Here is a 25,838-nt window from a genome sequence, read left to right on the forward strand (position 1 = left end):
CTTACTTTGAGCAGTTTTGAAATCGGCAAAGTTCCACACGAATTCTCCGATGAAGAATTTTTCCTGCCGAAGCCTATCAAAGGCACGGAAGTGGCGGCTGAATACTTGCGATTGGTAATCCTCGGACCAGATGTAAGCCGGCAACTGATAACATAAGAGGGTGCGATTAAACATGGCATTGCTTAAGAAAGCTTAATATTATATTCACCAGATGAAGGCCCTCCATGGTATCTGCTCCGTACTCGGACATCAGCACAGGTTTATTATGTTTGGTGTTCCATGCATGCGCTTCCTCCATCACCCGATTGGTGATCATGTTCAGTTTGCCAGCATTTTGATACCATCCGTTGTACCTGTTAAAACTGACGATGTCCAAATGTTTGGCCTAAAAGAGAGTGAAATAAATTTTTATAGCTAACTTTTGTGGTATTCGACATCCTTAAGGTAAAAGTCAACTATGCGCATCACTTGGGAAACTGCTGACACCCGCCAGCAGTCGTGGCCGAGTGGTTAAGGCGTCTGACTCGAAATCAGATTCCCTCTGGGAGCGTAGGTTCGAATCCTACCGGCTGCGCACCTTTTTTTTCTTTCCCCACATCGCGTGCTTTTGCAATGTTTTTATTTTCGCACCTTTTGGATGCAAAGTGATTTCAACAGAAGCATTGAGGCGAACTTACCGCTTTATCGTCATCGACTCCAACGGCAATGGCTGCCGTTACTGGTCGGGAAGGATCCAGCTCGCGAGTGTATTTCGCGACAGCTTCAAAATATGCATCCGCTGCCATCTGATTGGTACGAGGTTCGTTGGCGATGGACCACATCACCACACTAGGATGATTGCGATCTCGATGGATTAATTGTTCCACACTGAATTTGTGCTTTTCTAGCAGGATTTGAGAATAGCTCCTGAAAAATGAAGTTCGATGCAAATAATATCAATGACATTCCAAATTAAACATTTACTCCGTATCAACGCTGGGGCACTCATCGATAATCATAATTCCATGCTCATCAGCAAATTGCATGCTCTCCTCGGAATAAGGATAATGGGATGTCCGGTACGCATTTGCTCCAACCCATTTAAGGAGATTAAAATCTTTCGTCAATAAAGCGTAATCGAGACCTTTTCCCCGTATCTAGAAAACATTACAGGTTAATAACCTTTATTTACCGTTTGATGTGACCACTTACATCGGAATCTTCATGCCGACCGAATCCACGGAAATAAATCGATTGCCCATTAATCAGGAGCGATGTACTATTCCACTCCAATATTCTCACACCAACTTTTAGCCGGTAAACATCATAGATTTCACCCACCGGTTCGGAAGCCTCATTCGATTTTCCCTCAAGCGTCACCTCCATCGTGTACATATAGCCCGGATCCTCGTGCATCAAAAATGGCCACCAGGGCTTAACGTTTTTCACTATCACCACCCCTCTCAGGCTTGTCCCCGTAGCAACGTCTACTCCCACCACCGTTCCGTTCTTATCAATTATTTTGACCGTCGCCTGCAGGTTATTGGTCGCGTTAACGCTGCTCTCCACCGAGTAATAAACTTGACCTTCGTCCCCCGTCAGGTCGGTGTTTACCACAACTTCACGGATGAACACGCGCGGAACCGTGTACAGGGCTACCGACCGATGAATGCCAGCGTAATTGAAGAAGTCGAAGGTGTAGGTTTGCACGACCTCCGAGCCGCCGTCCACTGGTTGGGTCACTATCTTCCCTTGTGGAACCGTAGTTTGCAGCAAAACGTTATCACAGAGCACTGTTATGCGGTTTTCTGCACCATAGTGCAACACATTGCTTATGTCAGCCTCAAAAGGCAAATGGCCAAACTCGTGCCTGGTAACCTGTTGGCTATTAATCCACTGCAATCAATGAAGGCAAAATATTAACAATAAACTATCAAAGCCAGTCGATTTGCTTAACAACTCACCACAATAGCATCGTAGTGCACCGAACCGAACCGAACGAACACTCGCTGACTTCCCCAGGACTTTGGCACAAAGAATCGTCGATCATACCACACCGTACCGACATGATCCCGCAAGGCGGCATCTTCCGTCACGTCGTTATAGCTGCTTGGCACCGGCATCGCAATGGTCGGTCGAACCTTGCTGAGGTCGTCGTTGTACCATTTTTCTCGCAGTCCTTTCCCTGGATCATCGGTATCGGCGCGGAGAAAATTCCACATGCCGTCCAGTTTTTTCACCTCCCGCGTTTCAGATTCACTGAAATGATTTTGATTTATTTAGTGTGAGAACTGGAAGGAACTTGTTAGCTGAACTTACACGGGGTACAGCAAGCCGACCGTCGAGGATTCGTTTCCGCTGGTGAACATTGCTCCGAATACTGTGTTGACCATGTAACCAATCGTTCCCATAATCAGAAACGTCAGTGCTGGAAAAATAGATAAACATGGTTGCAGTTAGTTATTCGTTGGAAATTTACGAAATTTCATTTTAAATATCATTAGAATTGTATTTAGACCAAAAAAAAAATTATAATCAAATCCAAAGAGAAAACTAAGTGCGGGAGGAAGCGCCCAGCTACCAAAATTTTTTCAGAGACTTAAATGATTTTTCTCGTAAACATAACTTTTAAGTGACGAACCCGGCGAGTAATTACTATGGGACACTATCACGTCGTGTTTTAGTAGTGGCTAGGGGCAAAAAAATTCACAGGAATGGTTAAAAAGCAATAATGTTTCTAGGGCAGCTATTTCGAACTTCAGGGCGGCATTTTTTCACTTTTGTCGACCAGTGTTATCCAGTATCATTCAGTGGATTATCTTCTCCATTTTTTACAAATGGAAGATCCTTACAGTGCTGAGATACACCAATTACAAATATCAAAATTACAATAAATTTCATCATTTATGCTCTCGTCATCCGTCTAAAGTAATACACTCTCAAAAAAAAGTTGTGTTATGAATCAGTTTTAAAAACAATGTGTAAACGACTTCAAGCTATAATTCTGATATATGACATCAATATGAGTTAAATAAAACTTAATGTTTTTCTTGCAATCTATTTATAACTTGTTTATAACTTGATGTTGCAGGTGTTACTCTGGTAAATAGCTTTTCGTCAAGTATAACTTCGAAATCTTTTATCTGGACTGCTCAATCCAGTTCTTCAGAAATTTCGTAGTCGAAGCAGATAACATCTCTGGTTCGATAGTACAGTCGTCGTTCGATAACTGCAACATTTGACACATGACAAAATTTAGAAGGGGGTACGTCACTACCATTTATGCTTTCAATGATGTCGATATGTATTTTTTTTTTAATGGAATAGTGGCAAAAAATAGCAGAAAACTTAAATAGGCAAGCTTCTCGATTAATCAATTTGATATTCATATTTCCGCATCATAATTTATTGCGTTTTAGTAACTGATTTACATAACCAATGCGTAGGCGAAGACAAAGTTCATCACTACAATAGACCATTTTACGAGACGTTTCTGAATTCAATTCGTGAATGAAATTTTGACAGAAAGCTTGGAACCACTACGTCACCGCAAGTAAAAGCAACATCAATGTTAGCAGGATCCGTGACAGCTGTCAGTTCGTAAAATGGTATATTTAACGCTAAAGGCTGTAATCTCCCATCTAGAATGAAGAGACAAGTAAACGAAATCGAGAAAAAATCGAGAAGAGATCGAGTAAACGAAATCGAGAGAAATGAAAGAGTCCTTTTGAAATGTTTCTAGAGATTCAACAATTTCCTTTTTCGTTTTCGAATGCATTCAGGATCCCTCCGCGAGATCTGTCACTTCAATATCAAATATGACTTTGACCAGAGCTACTTATGAATTGGCTGGAACGGCAGTTACCAAGCTATACGAAGAGTTGCCTATCCACGAGGTTTATTCGGAACATTGGAAAACATGAATAATTTAAACATTAAGCAGATATAAAAATCAGGGAAAAAAATAGATCGGGTCAAATCAATGAATTGGGCTACCAAGTTTGCAAAATTCACTCGCCACTCTGAACAACCGTTTTAAAATAAAAAAGAATCCGCGCAAATTCTTAATTCACGTAAAAATAGCCACATAAAAAACGACTTCAGAGTATTTGAAAGGAGGAAGAGTGACTTTTGAAGACGAAGGGAGTTTTAATTGGAGGAAGTACTGATTTTTCGTGCATCATGTGAACTTTCTAAAAAAACCAAAAAAAAACTATAATCCTTTATTTTTTGGCCAGTTAAAGCTCTACGGCAAACCCGCGGTCGACGAAAGCGAAAAAAGAATTATCCAAGAAGTCTAAATGGTAAGAAATGAAAGATTATAGCTTTTTAACCGTTTCTATAAATTTTACTGCTCTGACCAAGAGAAAAAAAGTACCAAGCGGTGACAGTTTTTTATGACATTCGAGAGCGTTTCTCTATAACAGTAGTGATATTGCCAAAATAAAGACAGCCGACAGAAAAAATGTTTTTCTTAACAGCTATCACACGACATTCGTCATAGACAAATAAAAAAGGGGGGAGAACTGTCTCCGGTGGATTTGGGCTGTAACCGAAACGCGCTGTTTGTGTAGTGCAGACAAGAACGACAATATAAAAAAACTTCTTCTTTCGCTATCTCGAAGACATCCTCCAAATAATGCCAAATCGACATACGAAGTAGATTTTTTATTTGCTTTTGTGATGCTTTGTTACAAATACAATCTCAATATGATTGCCTGCCCGCCAGCGCGACTGGCTATTGCAAACATACAGCAACAGAAAAAGTATTCTGAGAAGTTAGTAAAAAAGGCTGTACTATTGGAATGCCTGGCTCCTGCCAAATTGGAAGTGCGTGAAGTCTTGAGAGAATTGAATGAAGTTTTCCCGAAAGCAAACATAGAAGCGACGAATCCGGCAATCAACTCTGCTGACTTTTGACGCAATTATATCTTTGTTAGAAGAAACACCAAAATCCACGGGAATGGTTTGAAAGCTGTAATATTCCAGTTTTCCCAGTTTGAGCTTTGAGACTAATTTTGTTTCGGTTTTGTCGTCCAGTGCAATCATTTTTGCTCAATACTTTCAGAAAAGAATAAAGAGCAGTGTTATTTTTACTTGCGGAACGAGATTAAAACTAGGTCAAATCAGTGAATATTCAGTAATTATTAGTACTCATCGGGCACTCTAAATAAACGATTCAAAAATGAGAAACAACTCTTTTAGTAATTCAATGAAAAAAAAATTACGAAATCCGAGTGAAAAAAACCGCGTTAAAATAAACCGCCTAAAAGTGACTTTATTGTTCTCTTCAATGTTGATATCTCTGGAACCATCTTCGTATTCGGAATGACGTCCAGAGACTAAATATCGATGTCCGGTTTCTCTTTTTGAATCTAAAATGGCTACTTCTACTTTATGGTTAGCTTAATTAAATAGAGAAAAATTCTTGAATGTTAGTATTTCCGAAACCAGCACGAGGCCATTTTGAAATCCAAGATGGTCACTTGTGCCTTCTGTAAGACTGAGTTGCATTGAAGAAAACGTTCAAATCCACCCCATCCCCCTCGTAGTTGGTGTTTCCGGAACGAGGAAAGCGCTGCTTAAAGTCCACGACTTTCGGTCTTAGAAAATTTGTCTAAATCAATCATTTCCTGCAAGACGTCGTACACAAATTACGTAACGCTAAATATCTAGATTTCAGGCCTATCCTATGTAACAATAAGTAACGTTAGATATGCGCTTGTATGTGTTTCTGCAGGGGAACATACAATCAAAATTCGCAATACATGTGTCAGTGAGACTCATTGATGCAACGATCAGGTTCGTTTCTGTACCCTTCATCCACATATGAGCCGTTGAGAGCAAAAGTGATACATTTGCCATTTTTACACTTTTTGGATTTTTTGCATAAATTGATGCAGAACTCTGATAACCTAAACCAAAGTTGTAGCCAACACAATTTTTGGTAATTTACATAATCACTATTTCGTTGAGAGCAAAAGTGGTACATGTCCAGTAGGGTGGGGAATCGTTATATGGAAAAAACGAAACTTAATAGCAGAAAGCCAGAACCAAGTTTTTTTGGTTCCTTTTGGGGCCTCAAACAACCCTAAACCTACCGGAAGTCGATTGGTTTAGTCTCCGCTTGGCGCATTGCATTTCAAATTTATATGGAGATTTGTATGGGAAAAACAACTTTTTTGCATTTTCCATTTTATACAGCTCAAAGTGGCTCCCAAAAAAAAAATACTGGAGCTGTTTAAAGTTGAGTATGTCGAAATTAATGTTGCAAATCATTTTTTCTGCCAACACTGCCAGTGTATCGACGTTAGTCAGATTTCCATCAGAAGTAACCTCTGAAACACGTTGTAGATTCTGCCTACGCCTAGAATATTGCCTTGAATTTGTTTGTTTGATCCAGCTGAGTGTATAAACTCGTTACGACAGGTTATTTCTGATAGGAATCCTACTGGCGCCGGTACATTGGTAATGTTGGCAGAAAACAAGATTTTTTGCATTTAAATCGACATACTCAACTTTGATCAGCTATAGCTCTTCTTAGGGACATCCTAGCTCTTCAGTGCCTTCTGAAAAGTTGTTAGGCATCAAAAATACTATACTTTTACATTATGTAGTGCATTATTAGATCATAATTGAGCTCTCTAGAAAGCAAAATGCAAAAAAGTAGGTTTTCCCATATAAATTTTCATACAAATTTGAAATGCAATGCGCCAAGCGGAGACAAAACCTATCGACTTTCGGTAAGTTCAGGGTTGTTTGGGGTCCCAAAAGTAACCAAAAAAACTGGTTTCTGGAAAATAGATCACTTTTCCTCACCCTAATGTCCAGTTTCTGCATGTTAAATGAATTGTAAGTCGAGGATCTTAGGATATAAAACAATCATGTCTCCAGCAAAGTTGGTCAAGTGATTGAGTACTTTCAGATGAAGATCTGTCTGCTTTGGAATTTTCTCACCACGTGGCGCTAGTATACCCGTGACTATATTGTAACAGAAAGCATTTTACCTATTTCAGTATCAACTCGTATGCTGTAACCAAATACATATGCACTAGCCCCACAAAGAGACAGAATTCCTTAACGAACAGATTATCATTCTATAGTACTCAATCACTTGGAAAACTCTGTTGAAGACATGAATGTTCTAAGTCCCAAGATTAGAGAGCTATAATGCATCATTCGTGCTCACACTGGACATGTACCACTTTTGCTCTCAACGTTTTCTGGTTGTCATTATTTTTCCCATAGAACAAAAGTGATACATGTTTTTCCATTGAAGTTTGTGTAAGTCTCTCAACCAGAACTGGTTATGCTTTCATGTACCGTCTTTTGAAACTTTTCCAGCAATGATTTAGTGCAGTTATGTTAGAAAAAATTGTTGAAAATAATTTACTATATGAGTGTTTTCGTTTATCGCGTCTTTACATAATGGCACATGTACCACTTTTGCTCTCAACGGCTCATATAAGCAGAGTCTCTCCGGAGCATCCAAGCCTCGAATGTCTAGTTAGAAACACCGCTGTTTCGTTCTTTACTGTTTACTTGGGCATGAGAGAACGTTACTTATAAAGTAAGAAATTTGTTACGAAATGGAGAAGAATTTTTCGTTATCTATTTATCTATACATATAAAAATGCAGTCCGGTCTGTCTGTCTGATCCATATAGACATGGAAACTACTGAATCGATCAAGGTGAAAATTTGTATGTAGAGGTTTTTTGTAATTTTGTAATCGGTCCTGGATGTACATTCCGATAAAACCAATCATTCCATACGATTTGTCTTTTGACTTTGATCATATATTATGGCCGATTCGTCGTGCATTTGCAGACTCTAAACACATCGCAAGAATTCAATGAATTTGGAATATTCATAATTATTCAATTAAACAAAAAAAAATAAATTTCTTTCTTGGTGAATTTAGTAGAAAAAACATGATTCGATATAACGTAAATTTGTTGTAGCGTAACGAGTTGAAAAAAAACTGTTACGTTTTAACGAGGAATACCTGTAGTACTCCAACAGCGTTATAATTATTTTATTGCTTCAAAAATAAAAAATAAAAAAACTTCAATTTCAATTAACCGAACAATTGGATTATTTAGCTATTCACGGATTTCTGATTCTTATATATCAGCTACGAGTATAATTTTCTGAGAAAAAAAAACGTGATTTTTAATATTTTTTATCATCGATTTTTAAATGGGGAATAAAATCGCTCTAAAAAACTACATTGATAGTTTGTACATGGGCGAACTGTCATTGTAGTGATTTCGAGCAGATTTAAAAATTGAAGGACAGCGAGAGAAATTTTTTGAAAATCACGTTTTACTTAGAAAATGCAGTTCTTTCGTATGATATAGAAAACTGATATAGCTGAACAACCCAAATTCGCTGAAACATATATAAATGGGAAATAAAAAGACTAAAATTGATTATACACAGTGTTAGTTCGTCCAAAGCTCCATAAAATTTTTCAATATGATAATAGTTTAAAAGCTTTACGGAAAGAAATGGTTTTTTTTTTCAAATTCAAATTCACATTTCAAATTACCAGTGCATAAATTGCGTTTAGAAACGTCTTATGACAAACACCTCCGGCAATAAAACTATACCACAGGTAAGTACAGTGATAAAGTGATGTCTTTCAATTTCATGTTAATCAGGACTGCGCTCGAGTCACGACCGCATGTTTGGGGATGATTAGCTTGTTTCCAACAAGAAAAATTAGTTTCAAACAAACGTGACGAACAAATTAGAGACGCGATAAGAGAGGGATGACGAGGTTTTTGATAATTCTTAAACATACGAAAACGTTTTAGCGAGTTTGGTAAGGCAAATAAGGCAAGTAAATTAGAACGATAAGAAAATCATATGGCTCCACCGGTCTTGGTAAGCGAACCAGTCCAGTCATCATAGTTCAATGAATGTAATAAAAGTTTGTACTATAAGTCTTCTGTGTTTTGACTAAAAAATCGAGCACTGAATTAGGAATGAGGGGTGCTTCTTGGAACATATGGTTCCTCGGACCGGCGCGCTCAGGTGTTAACTGATCTAAACTGAACTAAAATATTTAAATCGGGTTTTCTAGAAACAATGGTTGAAAAATCGCCTTAAACGATGCCGAAAGAAGTAGTAAATGAAATAACGTGTTCTGAACGTTTTTTGATAATTTTAAACTGGATAAATTAGATGACAATGAAAGATTATAGGTTTTTAACAATTACTGTGAATTTTTATGCTCTTAGCAAAGATAATTTTCTCAGAAACCTAAATGAGTTTTCTCGTGAGCACAGTCGTAGGAGCAACGAACCTGGCGAGCAAATACTTTGTGGCATTTGACTCAAAATTCACAGGAATGGTGCGGTTCATAATAAAATAAAAACTAAAAATCAAACGATATCCGCGACGATTCTCTGATTCAACTCGTATAGCAAATATTGTTTCAAAAAATTAGTTCTTAAGCCTATGGTCTTCTGAAAACCTGCGCAAATAGTTGAAGAGGTTGTTTATAAAACACGATCGCAAGATTAACGTGGATTTGCAACAGGCTGAAAATTTTTTCTGCCACCCACCAGAACATTGCGGATAGTAATAAAATTTAATTTTATCCACAGTACTACAAACGGATATTATTTCTTCGCATGCAATAAATTTGATAAAAAATCTATTTATTTTATGATGCATGGTTTACCTATTACGTGTCTTCAAAAGTCCTAATATTAATAGACTCAAATTAGTTAAATGATAATGGAAAATTTTGAGTTTTTTAACTCGTTTTTCTCGAAACTATGAATAGTTGTTGTGTAAGTTTCGAACGTAAACGACGATATGCCAATTTTGTGACAGTTTGTTCGTTTTGTAAATTTTCTGCGAGATACTGCTGTGTTCATGGTGCTGTACTTTCTTACTATGATGCTTACAGTTCTTAGCAGTAACGTACGTCTTCAGCAAAGTTGTTCCATAAATTATTCTCCATGTTGTAGAAGTTGCAATTCCATGATTAATCCACTCAACAGTGAGAAAGGAATTTTACTTTTCTTATTTTGGAATATAAAAATCCACTTTGTTTAGCAAATATGTGGCAAATTTTAAATTAAACAACTTTGTGGAAAACATCTTACTTCTATCTATCTATTTAAATGGATGTTTGTGGAGTTTTCTATAGATTACTACTAAAAATCTTTTTTGCTGTTTAACTTTTTATAGTGATGTTGCGGCAGAACGTAGTTTGTCGCAGTTCCCCAACCGGCGATCCAATCCCATTATTCTATGTTGAAGTGATCAGAAGAAACAGACCATAAAATTATTCTAGTCAGTTCACTCGCAGCCACCGCCGCTGGCGGCTGATCGTGCTATCCACAGCAGCTATTGTGTCATTTTATATCACCGTTCCGTCTTTGTGTTCGTTTACTGCTGTTGGTTTTAACAACGGGTCCTACCGTACGCGATCATATTTGGTGCCGTGACCAGGATACCAGCCTGGACATCGGGTACTTGCCGCGACTTCATCACCGTTGATCAGGTTTCCGCGCTAGTAGAAGGCGTGTGAATTTTTTGTATTGTGCAGATTCCCGGTAAATTCGACAGCAATGGCCGACTCAACGAGAGTGCGACTTTGTTGCAACAGGCTTTTGCACAGGAGACAGCGAGAAACAAATGCCTATATCTGGATTAGATGATGTTTTACTTATACTTAAATATTGAAATGGTTTAGTCTGCAGATATTTGCAGTTTTAAAAGACATCTGTTAGTAAATTAGTGCATTGTTTCAATAAAAATCGTCAATAACCAATGGAATATGAGAGATAAAAATAAACTTTCTTCGAAGCAATTGTTTGTTTTTTGATAGCAAACAACAATGTAGAACATTGAAAAATTGTAGAAAATTAGTAGTAATGTCATATTGGAAAAATTGATTTTAGTGGCAATCAGTAGAAAACTCCAGAAAAGTCCATTTAAAAAGGCAGATAGAAGTATGGTACCTTTGACAAAGTTGTTTCTTATAAAATGTGCAACAGCTTTGCCGAACAAAGTGAATTTTTATATGCAAAAATGAAAAAAAGTAAAATTCGCTTCTCACTGTTAAGTGGATTAATCACAAAATTTCAACTTCTATAAAATGGAGAATAATTAATGGATCAACTTTCCTGAAGGCACTATTTTTTTTGGGCCGAAATAATTCCGACCATGTTTTTGCAGCTTTGGAAACAGTGATAATGATGATGGTCCCGCCACATACCTCTACAAAGGTTTGAGCTGGACGATTTATCTATAGATAATTAATGTAATCACAATTTATATCAGTTATACAAAAAAAAACGAACTGATTCCATTTCCAGATATAAACTTCTTCAAAAACTGTTTACAGTGTGCACCGGTCCTCCTCAAAAATACAAAGCAATATTCGGTGATATTTCAATCTCATGCAAGCCTCGTTAAGAGTCAGACTTGCCTCATTCTCCCCGAAAAAAATGATTCGGGGAGAAGGGACTACAAAAAATAAAATCAACATTAAGTGATATCTAGCATTTTGTCCATAGTATATTTAATGGGACTTTAAACTAGCGGCGGCTAAATAAGTGAGGCTACAAGATCATTTTGCTCCAATCGAAGATTTCTTTGGGATTTTAAGTTCCTTACTGTACATAAATAACTGAAGAACAACGAAGTGTAAACAGTTGATTGATAAAATCGAGAGACGCATCAGAAAAGTCGACGTGAAGGTCGTACAACGCTTTTGTTTCGACATCATGAGAAAACTTCGTTGGAAAGCCATTTACGGATCTTCCTAGAAAGTTTATTATCTTCTTTTTTGTCGATAATGAATGTATCTTCATGGGAAATTATTCGGTTTTTCTTTAAATACATCTTACATTTTTGACAGCAGTAGGAAAAATTCCAAACTTTTAGCTGTCACCCGTTTGAATGAATTTTCTATTAATTCATTCACATAACTCTTTTTGGTTCGACCGGTCGTTTCGGTGATAGAGATATAACAATTATAACACTTGGCGTTTCTACATTTTTATCAACTAACAGAACATAAACTTTAAATTTTGAATGATTCAAATTATGACGTGTTTTGAAAATTTGATCCATAATTTATATTCCTTATTGAAAAAACTAAAATTTTTATTTAAACTGTATTTTTCTCGAATTTAGAGATCAAATGCTCAGTGGAGTGCTACTGACTAAACTATTTTAGAGGTAGTAAAATGCTTCCATAAAACGCTCGGTAACAATGGGATTGTTTTTTAATCGATCTCGAAATTCGTAGACAGAAATAGTCAAGATTACAGTAGGAAAACAACGATAAACCTACTATACGCCCACTAAAACAGGCGATCCATAGTGAATCCATGTAACAGCAATCAGGGCATTGCCGAACCTTCAATAGCCGTAGTAGCAAAGTCCGGGTTTTTCTGCTTAAAAACGTACATTAAACGCCGGTGGAATTCTCCGTTTGTCGATGGGTGATGAATCAACGGACTGTTAGCACTTTTTTTCCATTTTCCTTTTAGCTACATCTATAGAGAGTCACTATAAACCAGTTTTGACTGATATTGTTTGTTTTAGTTGGGCAGACAAACCAAATAAAATCAATTTATTTCGACACCAGCGAGATCGAGTAGTTCAAACAAATCGCACGCATCGTAATTAGCTCTCGAACCCCCCGATTCGTCTAAACACTTGGCTATGCTTTCGAATTGATGAACGAGGTAAACAAATCGTGCCTTAAAAGGGTAATAAAATTCCAGCACGGTACAAACAAATCAAGCCGAAATCGCCCTTTCGCCGTGTATAAATCAAGCGAAGCTTGGGAGAAGGCACTTCCTGCCAGTCTCATCGATGTTATTTTGTATCGAACAAAAAAAAAACAACAATTAAGTTTGCTGAAGGCAATACGATGATCTGTTGAAGAATGTGGTGTATTTTTTGTACCAAAGTTTGACGAAATTCAAATCAAAACACACTCGCTGATAAGCAGTTCACTTTTAAGTATTTCTAATTGCTGTTAACAACTGTAATTGCTTGGAAGTTGCGATAAGCTCTGCTTCAAAATTGGTTTACTACCAGCAAGACACCTATTACCAGCACTTACGCTGCTGCTATGTCATCGCATTAAACATTTATTCTGTTTGTGCTAGAGTCGGAGAGCGTTAATTGTGCCACCCATGGCCACCACATGTCACATCGAAATTCATTTGCACTGCATTGCGTCGTGCTACCCACCTGTAAAGAGAGCCATTTTTCGAGGTTTCCTTCGGATCATTAAACCAATAGTCGCCAAAAACTGCATTGTGCGGTACAAAACTACAGATTTAGTTTTGCAACGGTGCTAAGAAACGCGGGTCGGTTGGTTGAGTTCATCAAACATCGAACACTCAATAAGGCGGGAAAATTTAGCACCATCACACACTGTCCACCCACTCTGACGCGCTCCCTCAATGGTTCGTGGTGGAGGTCGCGCACAAATCAATATCCTATTATCACACATCAAAAAGTTATGCTGCACTCGCGTGAAACTGCGCTTTCCCCAAAACTAGAACTGCTGCTGTTACTGCCCTCGTAGCTGTTGCAAGGTATCCCGCTGCTGATAATCCACCATTACGATATGTGAACGCGACCGTTGATTGACTGACTGGCCAATGCTGTCTCATTGACTGATTCGTTCTCGGACTCGGAAGAACTAGAACACAACGGCACTCCATCGAGGCTTAGAACATAATTCCGACTGAGGCGAGCTGCGAGTAAACGCGTCCGATAGCGTATTAGTTGTTGTACGTTATTGGCTGGGTACGATATGGGTTCAACACCAAACGGTTGCGCCACGGTCGAAGGGGGAATGTTTACAAGATTACCGGCAGGCAGACAGGCTGGCTGGCTGACTGGCGGTCGGACTCAGACGAGCCGCCTGCTGCAGCGGGCCGAAATCGTGTAAATTGACGCTGAATTGGCTGGGTAAACAAATTTCGGCACAGCCGAAATTTTGTTCTCGCAATGATTCACTGCGTGTTAGCGACGTGATAGCGGTGATAAAAAGCGACCGCGTGAGATGACCTCTATTTTCTCGGGTGTTTCAGTGTTTTGTTTTGAGGTGATGTATCTAACGTCTAGTGAGGCGTGTGAATCAATTTGCTAATTAGTGATCAAGTTGGTGCCTCTAAAGCAATGGAAAAGTTTTTCTCGGTTATAATATGTCTATTTTCAATGAAAGTCCGGTCATTGAAAGAAATGAGATGCCTGATTTAATATCGAAACTATTTGATTTGAGCCAATTCATTGCATGAAGTCGATGAACTATACAAACATCTACATTCTCAACCACGTAAACATCGCTGAATCGACACAGCGTGTGCGAAATCACAGAAATGCTGCTAGCTAACAATCACTGTCAACTGATTGGAGCTGAAAGTCCCTTTCATTATCAACTCGTTCGCTGAAAATTGGAATTCAAAGATTTCAAATTCAACTGAAAATCCCTTCAAGACAGTTAAAGTTCGTAGCACTGCTCCGAGGTTTCTTTTTTCATATTACAAGAGCAGCATATCATTCTAAACCAACCAATATCATTTAAATAATTCTTTTCCTGACCATGTTCTGTGGTAGTATCTATGTAAGGGGATTTCCCTTATTAGGCTCTGAAAATTGTTTTTAGTAATATTATAATATTTGTATTGCAAGTTATACCCCTTTTAAACTGGTGACTTCCAATTGGCTATTGCCTCTTGGTCATCCCAGCATGCATTTAAGGTTCAGTTTGATACTACGCAGAAGGGTTTCGGCCAAACGAACTGCCTGCTTATGATATTTAATGCCACAGATCCTTTGAACCCTGTATAAATTCATAAAGTTTGTATGTACTGATAGGTGACTTCTGGTGGCCGGATGGTAGCTTCTCGCGTGTTATTCTCATGAAACCACAGGTTACCTTGGACTGGCAGTCGTTAGGTGTTAAATATTAGACTCTCAACTCTACTTTGGATGCAAGAAGCGCGTTTTTATTCCATTTCAACAGTTACACTTCCAGCTTAAAATCAATTCTTTACTCGAGTTTATTTTTTTTACGGAATCGAACTTTACATTAAAGTAAGTAGTAACATAAAATGTATACAGAAAAGAAAGCGTAGTTTACTATGTAAGCTAGCCGGAATCAATTCGCAATTCAAATTCTCTCGAATACCGATACTGCAATGATGATACGGTTCCACTCCCAAATTCACAAATTATTGCAAAGGCAGCCAGCTAACGACTGTATCCTATGCTTTATTCATTGATTCATTTGTAAAAAGAAATCAACAGGCCTTGTGCTCAACCTCATACTGAAAATGTGCTAGTGTTAAAAAACAAGTCAACAGTACCTTGCGCCTGGCGTCAGAGTCGAAACATGTAGTTAGCGTAGCGATAAACATGGTACTGAAGACCGGTTATCGTGCTGAAGCGCTTGTTTTTTCCAAGGTGGCGGGGAAATTTGCTTACAGGCATCTGAGAAAATAGCTCAGGAACGACGATTAAGTATTACGTCGGGAAGAGGTAATCATTGAGAGTGACTTTTTGGTACGTCGTATGCCCCTTGTGTCACGTTGATCGAGGCACTCTACATACTCCTCAATGGCGATGCTGATAGGCATCTTCACGGACAAGATGAGAATTGCGTCGTACGACACTGTACGATACTCACTACACTAGCAACCCTCAGGCACATGAGTCTGTAGGCACTTTTCAGTTTATCACGATAACTGATAAAACCTAGCGCTTTAGACCACGCTGGCCCGCCATAACTAAGTATGGATGAAGTCACACTAGCAAGAAGTTTTGACTTGCTGCCATACAGCACTGAACTATTCGACATCAGCACTAGAGAGTGCTGCAATAGCCGTTGAGGCTCTCTTACAGACATAGTTGACGTGGATCTTGAACGTAAGCTTGCCGTCAACCGTGACTCCCAAGAGTTTCAAAGATCGTTTTAAGGTAATGGTCCGTCTCCGACTCTGACTACCGCCTATTGCTTTGATTTACGGTTATTCACAACCGTGACGTCCGTCATATGGTGCGCTAACCCCAAAAGTGTATCCAGTCCTTGACCTTGCGTATGCAATGCGCAGTCATCAACTCGAGCTCTCCGATCGACTCGTTGTAGACCTCCAGTGTTATGTTGTCCATAAACCGACTATTACAACTTCTGAAGGGAACTTTGGCTTCAACACTCCGTCGTACATGACAATCCACAGGTACTCGACTCTGGAAATAGTTTTCCACAATCTTGTAGATGTTGACGGATCTAGGCAACCATCGCCTTGATGGAGTGCAACATCATAAATCTCTCAGCAACTGGTTGTTATGTAGTTTGTATAGCAACCAAATGAAAAATAAAATTTTCTCATTACTAGTTCAACCTCAAGCAAGAGTAGACGTCTTTTCCTTTTGTTCCCGAAGATTCCCTGCTTAACTGTAACAGGTTGTGGAGCCCAGCCGGAAGCTCCTGATCAGAAAATTGTAGCGTGAAGAGTTTGCTGTTTAATTTTTTTTTGAAGAGATGGAGTGGGCAAAGATCGTCAAGCTGAGTAATTTGAACTACCAATCATGGTCGTTCTCGGTGAAGGCGTTGCTGCGGAGGGAGCAACTCTGGACGTACGTAGAACCAGGAACTCCTCCGGACCCATTAACGACCGCATGGAAAGAGGGCGACGAAAAAACGTTGGTCACGATCCAATTGATGTTGGATGAGAGCCAACACGCACTGATTCGTGACAAGACGACGGCGAAGGATACGTAGAAGGCGCTGAAGGACCACCACGAAAAGACCACGCTTGGGCAGCGGGTGACGCTTCTCCGGCAGATCACGAATCAAAACTTTAAGATAGGTGATAACATTGAGACCTACTTGTCGGAGATCGAGAAAGTGTATGCCCGTCTCGAAAATTCCGGATTCGAAATGAAGGAGTGCCTGAAGGTGGCGCTGATTCTGCGATGACTTCCGGAGTCGTTCAATCCGCTAACGACGGCTTTGGAAACGAGGACGAGCTAACTCTGGCCCTAGTGAAAGTAAAACTGATGGACGAAACGGAAAAGCTCCGAAAAGGTTCCGGTTTCGACGAGCAAGCGTTGCGCATGGGTGGAACACGTGCGTCGCAAAAAGGTGCAGAGTGCTACCACTGCGGCCAACTGGGACATCGTATGCGGAATTGCAAGGCGTTCCTGGCTGAAAACAGTGCTAAAAACGATAAGAAGAAGGAAAAAGCCAAGGCTAAAACAGTGCGCGAAAGCGGCTCAAAGTCGTTCACGTTTATGGTACGGTCCGGTCAGCGTGAGGACGATAGTGCGTGGGTGATCGATTCGGGTGCCACGTCACATTTGGCGAGAAACCGCAGTTCCTTTGTGCGTATCGATGAGAGTGTTCGTCCGGAAATTTCGACTGCTGATGGTAAAATGCTGCAAACAGCAGGCGTCGGAGACTGTAAAATCAACTGCGTGAATAGACGTAACGGAATGTGTCGATAATGTTAACCGGTGTGATTCTTGCCCCGGGACTAGAAGGCAATTTGATTTCCGTGCCGAAACTCGCTGGAAAAGTTGTCTGGGTGGAATTCAATGCAAATCAGTGTAGGTTGGTTCACGACGGGTCGGAAGTTGCGACGGCAGATCGCATGGTTGGCTTATACCGACTAAACGTGGCAGAAAAGATGCTGATAGTTAATGGCAAGCAGCATAATTCTGACTGTCTGCACACGTGGCATCGAAGATTGGGGCACCGAGATCCGGATGTAATTGACGAAGTAGAGCGACTCGGATTGGCCTTTGGGATGAAAATCAAAAGTTGCGGAATTCGGCAGACTTGCGAGTGCTGCGTTGAAGGGAAAATGGCACGGCCACCGTTTCCCAAAGCAGTAGATGAGAAATCGGAAGCAGTTTTGGATATCGTGCACAGTGATGTTGCTGGTCCTATGACAACATCGCCGGGCGGGTTCCGGTATTACATGACAATGATTGACGACCATAGCCGCTACACGGTCGTTTATTTCTTAAAGCAGAAATCCGAGGTAGCTGACAAGATTTGTGAGTATGTGAGGTTCACTGAGACTCAGTTCGGTCGAAAACCAAAAGTGATCCGTTCAGACCGAGGTGGCGAGTACACCAGCAACGTTCTGCGAAAATTCTACATCAATGAAGGAATTAAGGCCGAATTTACCGCTGGGTACGCACCTCAGCAAAATGGCTTAGCTGAAAGAAGGAACAGGACCTTGAATGAGATGGGACTGTGCATGCTGTTGGACGCTGGCTTACCTCGACGTTTTTGGGCGGAAGCCGTAAACACCGCAACGTATATACAAAACCGATTGCCGTCATCAGCGATTGGTTCGACACCGTACGAGATTTGGTTCGGTCAGAAACCAGATTTACAACACTTGAAGATCTTCGGTTGTGATGCATACGTGTGGGTTCCACCGCAGAAGAGAAAGAAATTTGAATGCAAGTCCACTAAGATGACCTATGTCGGATACGCGTCGGACAGAAAGGCCTATCGGTTGCTGAATAAGTCAACTGGGCAAATCGTTATCAGCCGTGACGTACGTTTTTTGGAACTCGACGAGAAGGACAAGAACATTAACGATGGGACAACCCATGAGTTACCAAGTGAATCCACCAACGACAACAAACATATTGCGGTACCATTGTTTAATCGTAGACCTGACGAGGATGAAAAAGACGAATTTTTCGAATTTGATGAAGAAGACGAGCATGGTTTCGACGAGGAAGTGCAGGAAAAGCAACCTTCAAAAGCTCCCGCCGTTGTGCCGCTGCAGGAGGAGCAACCTGCGGAAACTCTTGGTGCACAAGGTGGCTTGCGACGATCAGAGAGAGCGAACTGCGGTGTCCCACCGGAGCGATATACTTGTACGATTGGTTTGGCAGTTAACACGTGCGCAGAGCCAAGAACGTACAACGAAGCGATCACAAGCCCGGCCAGTGCAAAATGGAAAGCGGCCATGGATGAAGAAATTGCATCCCTACGTGACAACGGAACGTGGACCCTGGCAAAGTTACCCCAGAATTGCAATGTTGTTGGCTGTAAGTGGGTGTATAAGTGCAAAGAAGATGAGTCCGGGAAAATTGTGCGGTGCAAGGCCAGATTGGTCACGCAAGGCTTTTCCCAAAAGTTCGGCACTGACTACGATCAAGTGTTCGCGCCAGTTGTAAAGCAGATCACGTTCCGAACCGTGCTGACGATAGCAAGCAAACGGAAATTGATCGTGGAGCACATCGATATTAAAACCGCATATCTGCATGGCATCCTGCAGGAGGAGATTTTCATGAGGCAGCCTCCGGGATATTCGAATGGCGATCCGAGTACCGTGTGCTCCTTGAAGCGAAGTCTGTACGGACTGAAGCAAGCAGCGCGGGTTTGGAACCAGCGGATTGATATGGTTTTGAAGCAAATGGGGTTCCACCCGTCATTGGCGGATCCGTGCCTCTACTTGCGGATTACGGACGGTGTGTACACGTACATACTGATCTACGTGGACGACATCGTTATTGCAAGCAGCACGATGCAGGAGTATCGGCGATTGGTCGGTGCATTGAGCGAGAGTTTCGAGACCACGAAACTGGGCGACTTGAGGTTTTTCCTGGGAATCCACGTTTGCTAGAAAGCTGACCGGTTCGTGTTGGATCAGAAGTCGTATGTGCTAAAGATCCTGTCGCGATTCAACATGGAGAACTGCAAGCCTTCTCGTGTCCCGATGATCACAGGTTTCGTACAACAAAAGGAGGAGGATAGCGACTCGTTGGCAGATGGACAACAGTACCAAAGTCTGATCGGTGCTTTGTTGTACATCGCTGTCAATACGCGCCCAGATATAGCCATCTCAACTTCCATTCTCGGGCGGCGTGTCACCAAACCAACATCGGCGGACTGGAACGAGGCGAAGCGGGTGCTTCGTTACTTGAAAGGTACAGCAGACCACGTGCTACACTTGGGTGGCGCAGGTAACCTTCAACTGGAATGCTTCGTCGACGCGGACTGGGCTGGTGAAGTCGACAACAGGAAGTCCAACACTGGCTACATTTTCAAGTACGGTGGCGGACTAGTTGGATGGGGAAGCAGAAAGCAGACGTGCGTATCTCTTTCCAGTACCGAGGCAGAGTATATCGCACTGGCAGAATGTTTGCAGGAGCTGCAGTGGCTGCGTCGATTGGTGGACGACCTGGGCGCGCATCTGATGTTACCTATTGTCGTCAATGAGGACAACCAGAGCTGCATTGCGCTTGCAGCATCAGACAAAACCTCAAGAAGATCGAAGCATATCGACACCAAGTACTGCTTCGTCAAGGATTTATCAGAAGCTGGTATCGTATCCATTCGGTACTGTCCCACGGAGCAGATGGAAGCCGACCTTCTCACCAAACCTTTGGGTGCAGTGAAGCTACGACAACTTCGAGAGGCAATCGGAATTCGACCACATGATATTGAGGAGGAGTGTTGACGGATCTAGGCAACCATCGCCTTGATGGAGTGCAACATCATAAATCTCTCAGCAAGTGGTTGTTATGTAGTTTGTATAGCAGCCAAATGAAAAATAAAATTTTCTCATTACTAGTTCAACCTCAAGCAAGAGTAGACGTCTTTTCCTTTTGTTCCCGAAGATTCCCTGCCTAACTGTAACAGTAGAGCGGTCCCAGCTGACGCTATTGAACGCCGAACTGGGTACTTGCCAGACCAATTCCTTTTGAGAATAATCATCTAAAGCACCATGCCCGCAGTATCGAGCACCTCTCAGGGAAGAGGCAGTCATTAAGCCTCTCTACACGAAGCACAGTGCAGCGTCCCGTAGACAAAATTAAAAAATCAACTTTTATATTTTTCTATATGAAATAGGCAGTGCTTATCATACATGATTGAAATATACTGCATGTGTATAAGTAGCCTCGTGGGACCACTAATACACCCGTAACAAGCTTATACTGCCAAATACTTTTAACGCAACATGGGCGCAATGATTTTTTTAGAAAAAATATTCAGTTACCCTTGTGTTTCCTCAGTTTGTGGTAATTTTAATTGTGCTAACTAAACTGGGAACTGAAACAGTAAGTAAGTAAAAGACGTTTAAGGGTATAGCTTTGAGATTTATTGTCCTACGTACGAATACAAAAATGTGATCGAAAGGCGTATTTTGTGTTTAAGAAAAAGGTGTTCACAGTTCAAGTTCATGTTTTGACAGTTGAAAATGCAGTAAGTCTCGCGTAATTTTTCAAAGCGACCTATCTAACATTGAGAGACTCTCTTCGTTTACTTTTTCTTTGATCAATAATTATGTTATTTTTTCCATATTTCATAACACTCAATGCATAGTAAGCAAGACAGTATTACTATCTCACGATTAAGGGGAAGAAAGCTTAGAAAATATATATAATGACGACGTAATTAACGAAACAAAGTGAGAGAGGAGAGAATCTGTCATTGTTACTTAGGTCCCTTTGACAAATTACGCGAGAAGTTGTGAACAAAGGCATTCAACAGACTGTGATGTGTGACCATGTCTCTGTCAGGAGATACATCTGAATAAGTACATGTATTTTCTGGTAATAAAATAAATATACATAACGAAGAAAAATTTTCTTTTTTTTTATTTCCGTTATAATTTCAGTTTTCATTATTATGGGCCACTTACAAAATACTAAATGGTTTTTGGTATTAGATTGGGAAATAGGCTTTTGGGACACTTTTGCGATTCAGCGAATCTTATAAGACTTTTATGCAAATAGTAGCTCTAAAGTTGGTGAACAACTTCCCCTATAACATCAATGTGATTAGTCAACAAAATCATGTAGTTTTGATTTTTGTCCCGTCATACCATACACTCAACGCACTGTGCGAAGGCCCGGTACAGTCCGCGAAGGGGGGGGGGGCAACTTTTATAGCCATCCTGATTGTCAGGATCGAGATTCCATCCAGTCACGGTGCCCTACTCACTTCCAAGGAGTTGGCAATCACGATGAGTTCCTCAGGTTAGCCGACCATACTTGGTGTGTATCTTAGATACTGGCGTGGAAAATGTCCCTCGATGATGATCGCTCTGCAGGCGCCAACACGCCCTTAGTCTTGGTCAATACGATCCTGTAGGCGTTACCCAACGGATTTAAATTGGCGCTCGCGCATAGCCTATCAAACAAGCCTTCTGGCTCGCCTTAATCGCATTCTTTAGCGCCGATCTTGCGGACCCGAATGCTCTACTCTTAGTTTCTCGGTTCGGAGGCACGCACTGCGGAGGTCGGTAAATTCCTATTTCTAAGTTGGTGAGTCCTAGGCATGGTGGCGTCCTATGTCAGCATTTGGACGGAGCCAACTGCCCCCTCTCGAACTTCCTTTTTATTGCCTCCTTAAATACCGCGGCATCGAAATGCGATGTCCTCCTCTTGCGGACGATTGGAGTGTTGACTCTACTCGTCACATCCTGTCTCACGTTGTGATCTACATAAATCTGAACCGCCTGTAGGTTGTTTTTAGGTAAAAAAGAGGCTGTTTCGCAACATGCAGGGTTCGGCAATTGAAGTGCTATGTTCAAACTCATTCAATTTCACTTGTTCGCCTTTAAGTTTAACCACTCGCCGCAGACGATCGAGAAACGCATCGCACGAGGCTCGCAGATGCTCTTGCGGTATTTTGTCCCAGGCAAACGCCAGATGTCGTTTCAGAACCTCCATACTTCATTGTTTTTTCAGAGTTGACTACGGTTTACAACAAGTATCAGACGGCAAAATCCATAGGGTTGAGGTCCGGAGAACTCGCTGGCCATTCTAAGCTCGAAATGAACCGTGGAAACTATTCCGCAATCCAGAGTTGGGTTGACTTCGTTTTGTGAGACGGTGCCGAGTCTTGTTGTTAAATCGAATACCTGGTACCAAAATAATGACGTGCCCACGGTTCCCCTTCATGCCGTTTTTTTGGTACTTCCGGTCTCTTGGAATCTTTTGACTGATCGGTATACAAAACTTCAGCACAGACGTAAATAGGACAGTCTTTTGTCCTGCTGTTCTTCAGCTCGGAAGCAGGCAACAAAAGCACTACGTTTCTGTTCGAGATGCATTTTTTGCCCGATAACACTCGATTACAAAAGTAACAAATACAGCCATTGTGATAGCTAGGTACAAGACAATGTAAAAGAAGAAACAAAGGATCTTCCAATGCAGTTTCATGTGCAACGTAATAATGAGTGTTGAAATAATGTAGAAATTCAATTGCCGGATCCTGTGGTTTTCAATAAATTTGAATACACTTTAAAAATGTGTTAAAAAATGAAAATACGGAATATTATTTCCTGAATCAAGTTTAATTGAAGCAGTTTTTATTGAGCACCCTTATATTAGCTGGGATTCAAGTGGGGTTTTAAGGGTCAACTCGGTCAACAACCTATTGACTCGACGATCCATCCATTTAGAATAAATAAGTTTTTCGATATCAAAAATTTTATGCTTTTTATCGGCCGAAAAAGTTAAGCTTTAACCGCTTTGAGGCATAACTCCCGGAAGTCAGATTGCAAAGTCTAAGTTAATCGTTTAGACTTTTGTCAGAGACTTGTAATACAGAATTCTCCGTACGTGCGGAGAAAATGAATTCTTTTGAAACCCCGGAGAACAACAATTTTCTTTCCCAAATTCCGCCTGTTCTTTTATAGGATTTTATTTCTTGGCTTTAAAAACTTTATCGCTATGCTTTCTTTGTTGCCTACTCATTACACTGTCATGCAGCCGTCTTTGTTGCTCCCGTGGAAAGCAAGGTGTCTAGTATCAGCAATTCATTCTGGCAAGGGAAAATATACTATTTTAGACTATGCAAGAAGATGCAGAAGGTTGAATCAAATGTCTGTATGTGTACCTCTGATATAAAATTAAGTAGCAATTCAGAACCAAAAAAATGAGTAATTACTCAACTCAAAACTGAGTAATACTGTACCCAAAAAGTGAGTAACAATCACTCAGTTTTTAAAACGCCTCGTTTCTCAATTATGCGTATTAACGAAGTTACTCAGTTTATGAGTTGTTCCACTTTTTACGAAAAATGCGTCAAATCTTACTCATTTTAAAGGTATTTTTTCCGAGGGTGTAAAGAATTCTTCCTGCAACCGTGTAAAGTTGCATGGAATTTTCAGTGGGCTTTTTTATATATGCCAGGGCATCTCAATGGTTCAAGATGTTGGGTACGCTCTAAATATATGAGATTTGACAGCGATAGCATAGTGCTGTAGAAATCAGGCCTTAGGTGCGCCTTTGCTGTTGCACTGATTTTGTATGTGACGTATATTATGCAATTTTGGATGACAACAAATATGTTGTTGAACCGTGAATTACGATTGAAATTATTGAGTGAAAACTTTGTTTGCTTTTTTAAGTTTCTTTACCATTGTTTGTTTCGCCATAATCACAAAATAGTCCGGAAAAACACTTTCTTGCTTCTTCGTGTTTCTTTTTGTTGTTGTTATATTAAATTTCCCAATACTCAAATACACCTAATCAGTGCAGTGAATGGCATTTTATGACTCATACTGTAAATTTTCGAGTGTTTGAGAGTTTTCTACTTTCAAGAGGTTTTCTACCGTAGGAAACGTAGAATACAGTTTTCTACGTAGATTACTTACGAGTCTCGAAAAATCGCGTAGAATACCATCTCTGCCTACAAGGCAGTGAGTGTGGTTGATCGAGGCGTGCTAAGACCGGGACACAATAGTAGGGGGTGGTACAATATCATCCTCAGGGGAAATAACCTGCACAGTAGTTAAATTGGCCAAAACAATTGGAAACACGGAGTAGTAGTAGTAGTACTGCTTATAATCGCATACCAGTCCCATATGAATTTTTATCATTTTTGAGTTAATTATCAGATTCTATTTATTTCTTGCTTTACTATCGATTAAGGAAACAAAAAAGTGTGTTTTATTTGAAAAAGTCAGGAAAAATGTGCGGTCAAATTGTCTCATTTTAAAAATAATCGCATATCAGTCCCACCAAATGTTTTTCCTGAGTATGGCCATTTTTTTTCTTCAATCCATATTTGGTTCTGTTTACAAGCTTTTTAGTGTAACAACAAATAATTAATAAATGCAAGGTTGTTTCAAATAAATTCCACACAAAAGCTAATATTACTAGACACTGTAACTGCAACTTTTTCTGAAAGTTCGTTCCCGAAAGGTTATTGGTTTCGTCAATCAGAGGGATAATAACCTTGAGCAATGCTGCTTTCTGTAAGGGGTTAATGTCCTGTGGATGGTCTGATCTCTTCAAATGATCATTCAGGTTGAAATTGTCAGAACTCAAAAGGAATCGTTTGTAGTTGCTTAGCTAAGAACAGCTTGTACCTTTTTTCATCAAGTCACTACTGTAATGATATTGGAAACCCTTTCTCAATACCACTTTTCCAATATGCTAAATGCAAGGGCTTATGCGGAACAGTTCTATTCAGCACGTTTCGCGAAACACTGAAGTGGTAAAAAAGGCAATTATTCAGTAGCATATCCAAGACTTCAGTCTTATATTTTGCCTTTTCAACGACGACCTTGACGTCAGGAAAGTAATGGGTGGACGTGCCTGTCATTCTCCATCCAACATATTTAAAAGCTGTCTGCGGCCATAAACATCTGCCCATATTCAAAATACTTGAGAAAAATATGGCTACTCGTACACCGAGCATTTGAAAGTGAGACTGGTATGCGATTATATTGCTACTCGATGGCCTAAATAATCGCATATCAGTCTCTTCCTTATTTTTCATTGCAATTTTCACGAAAAAGGCAATTCTTTTATGAAGAAGTTATGGTTAAGGTCTATTTCATTACATTATGCCGAAAAAATAAAAATAACCCA

The 25,838-nt window shown here is 40.4% G+C and overlaps 1 protein-coding gene and 1 non-coding gene across 5 annotated transcripts in view; one reads left to right on the plus strand and one right to left on the minus strand.

Moving 5' to 3' along the window:
• LOC129722738 (beta-glucuronidase) overlaps positions 1 to 25,838 on the minus strand; it is a 54,620-nt gene that overhangs the window by 378 nt on the left and 28,404 nt on the right. For 3 of the 4 annotated variants that reach the window (XM_055676431.1, XM_055676433.1, XM_055676430.1), the window contains exons 2-8: positions 2,299 to 2,407; positions 1,944 to 2,238; positions 1,192 to 1,875; positions 964 to 1,136; positions 678 to 906; positions 209 to 385; positions 6 to 144 (exon numbers count right to left, since the gene is read on the minus strand). In XM_055676431.1, coding sequence (XP_055532406.1) covers positions 6 to 144; positions 209 to 385; positions 678 to 906; positions 964 to 1,136; positions 1,192 to 1,875; positions 1,944 to 2,238; positions 2,299 to 2,407 — 1,806 coding nt within the window. Of the gene's footprint in view, positions 1 to 5; positions 145 to 208; positions 386 to 677; positions 907 to 963; positions 1,137 to 1,191; positions 1,876 to 1,943; positions 2,239 to 2,298; positions 2,408 to 13,214; positions 13,721 to 25,838 lie in introns of those variants that run through there. The other variant, XM_055676432.1, reaches the window with a different exon arrangement.
• On the plus strand, positions 493 to 574 carry Trnas-cga (transfer RNA serine (anticodon CGA)). Its single transcript has one exon. It is a non-coding gene; the product is annotated as a tRNA-Ser (tRNA).

This window comes from Wyeomyia smithii, chromosome 2, assembly GCF_029784165.1.
Source record: "Wyeomyia smithii strain HCP4-BCI-WySm-NY-G18 chromosome 2, ASM2978416v1, whole genome shotgun sequence".
NCBI classification, from domain to species: Eukaryota; Metazoa; Arthropoda; class Insecta; order Diptera; family Culicidae; genus Wyeomyia; species Wyeomyia smithii.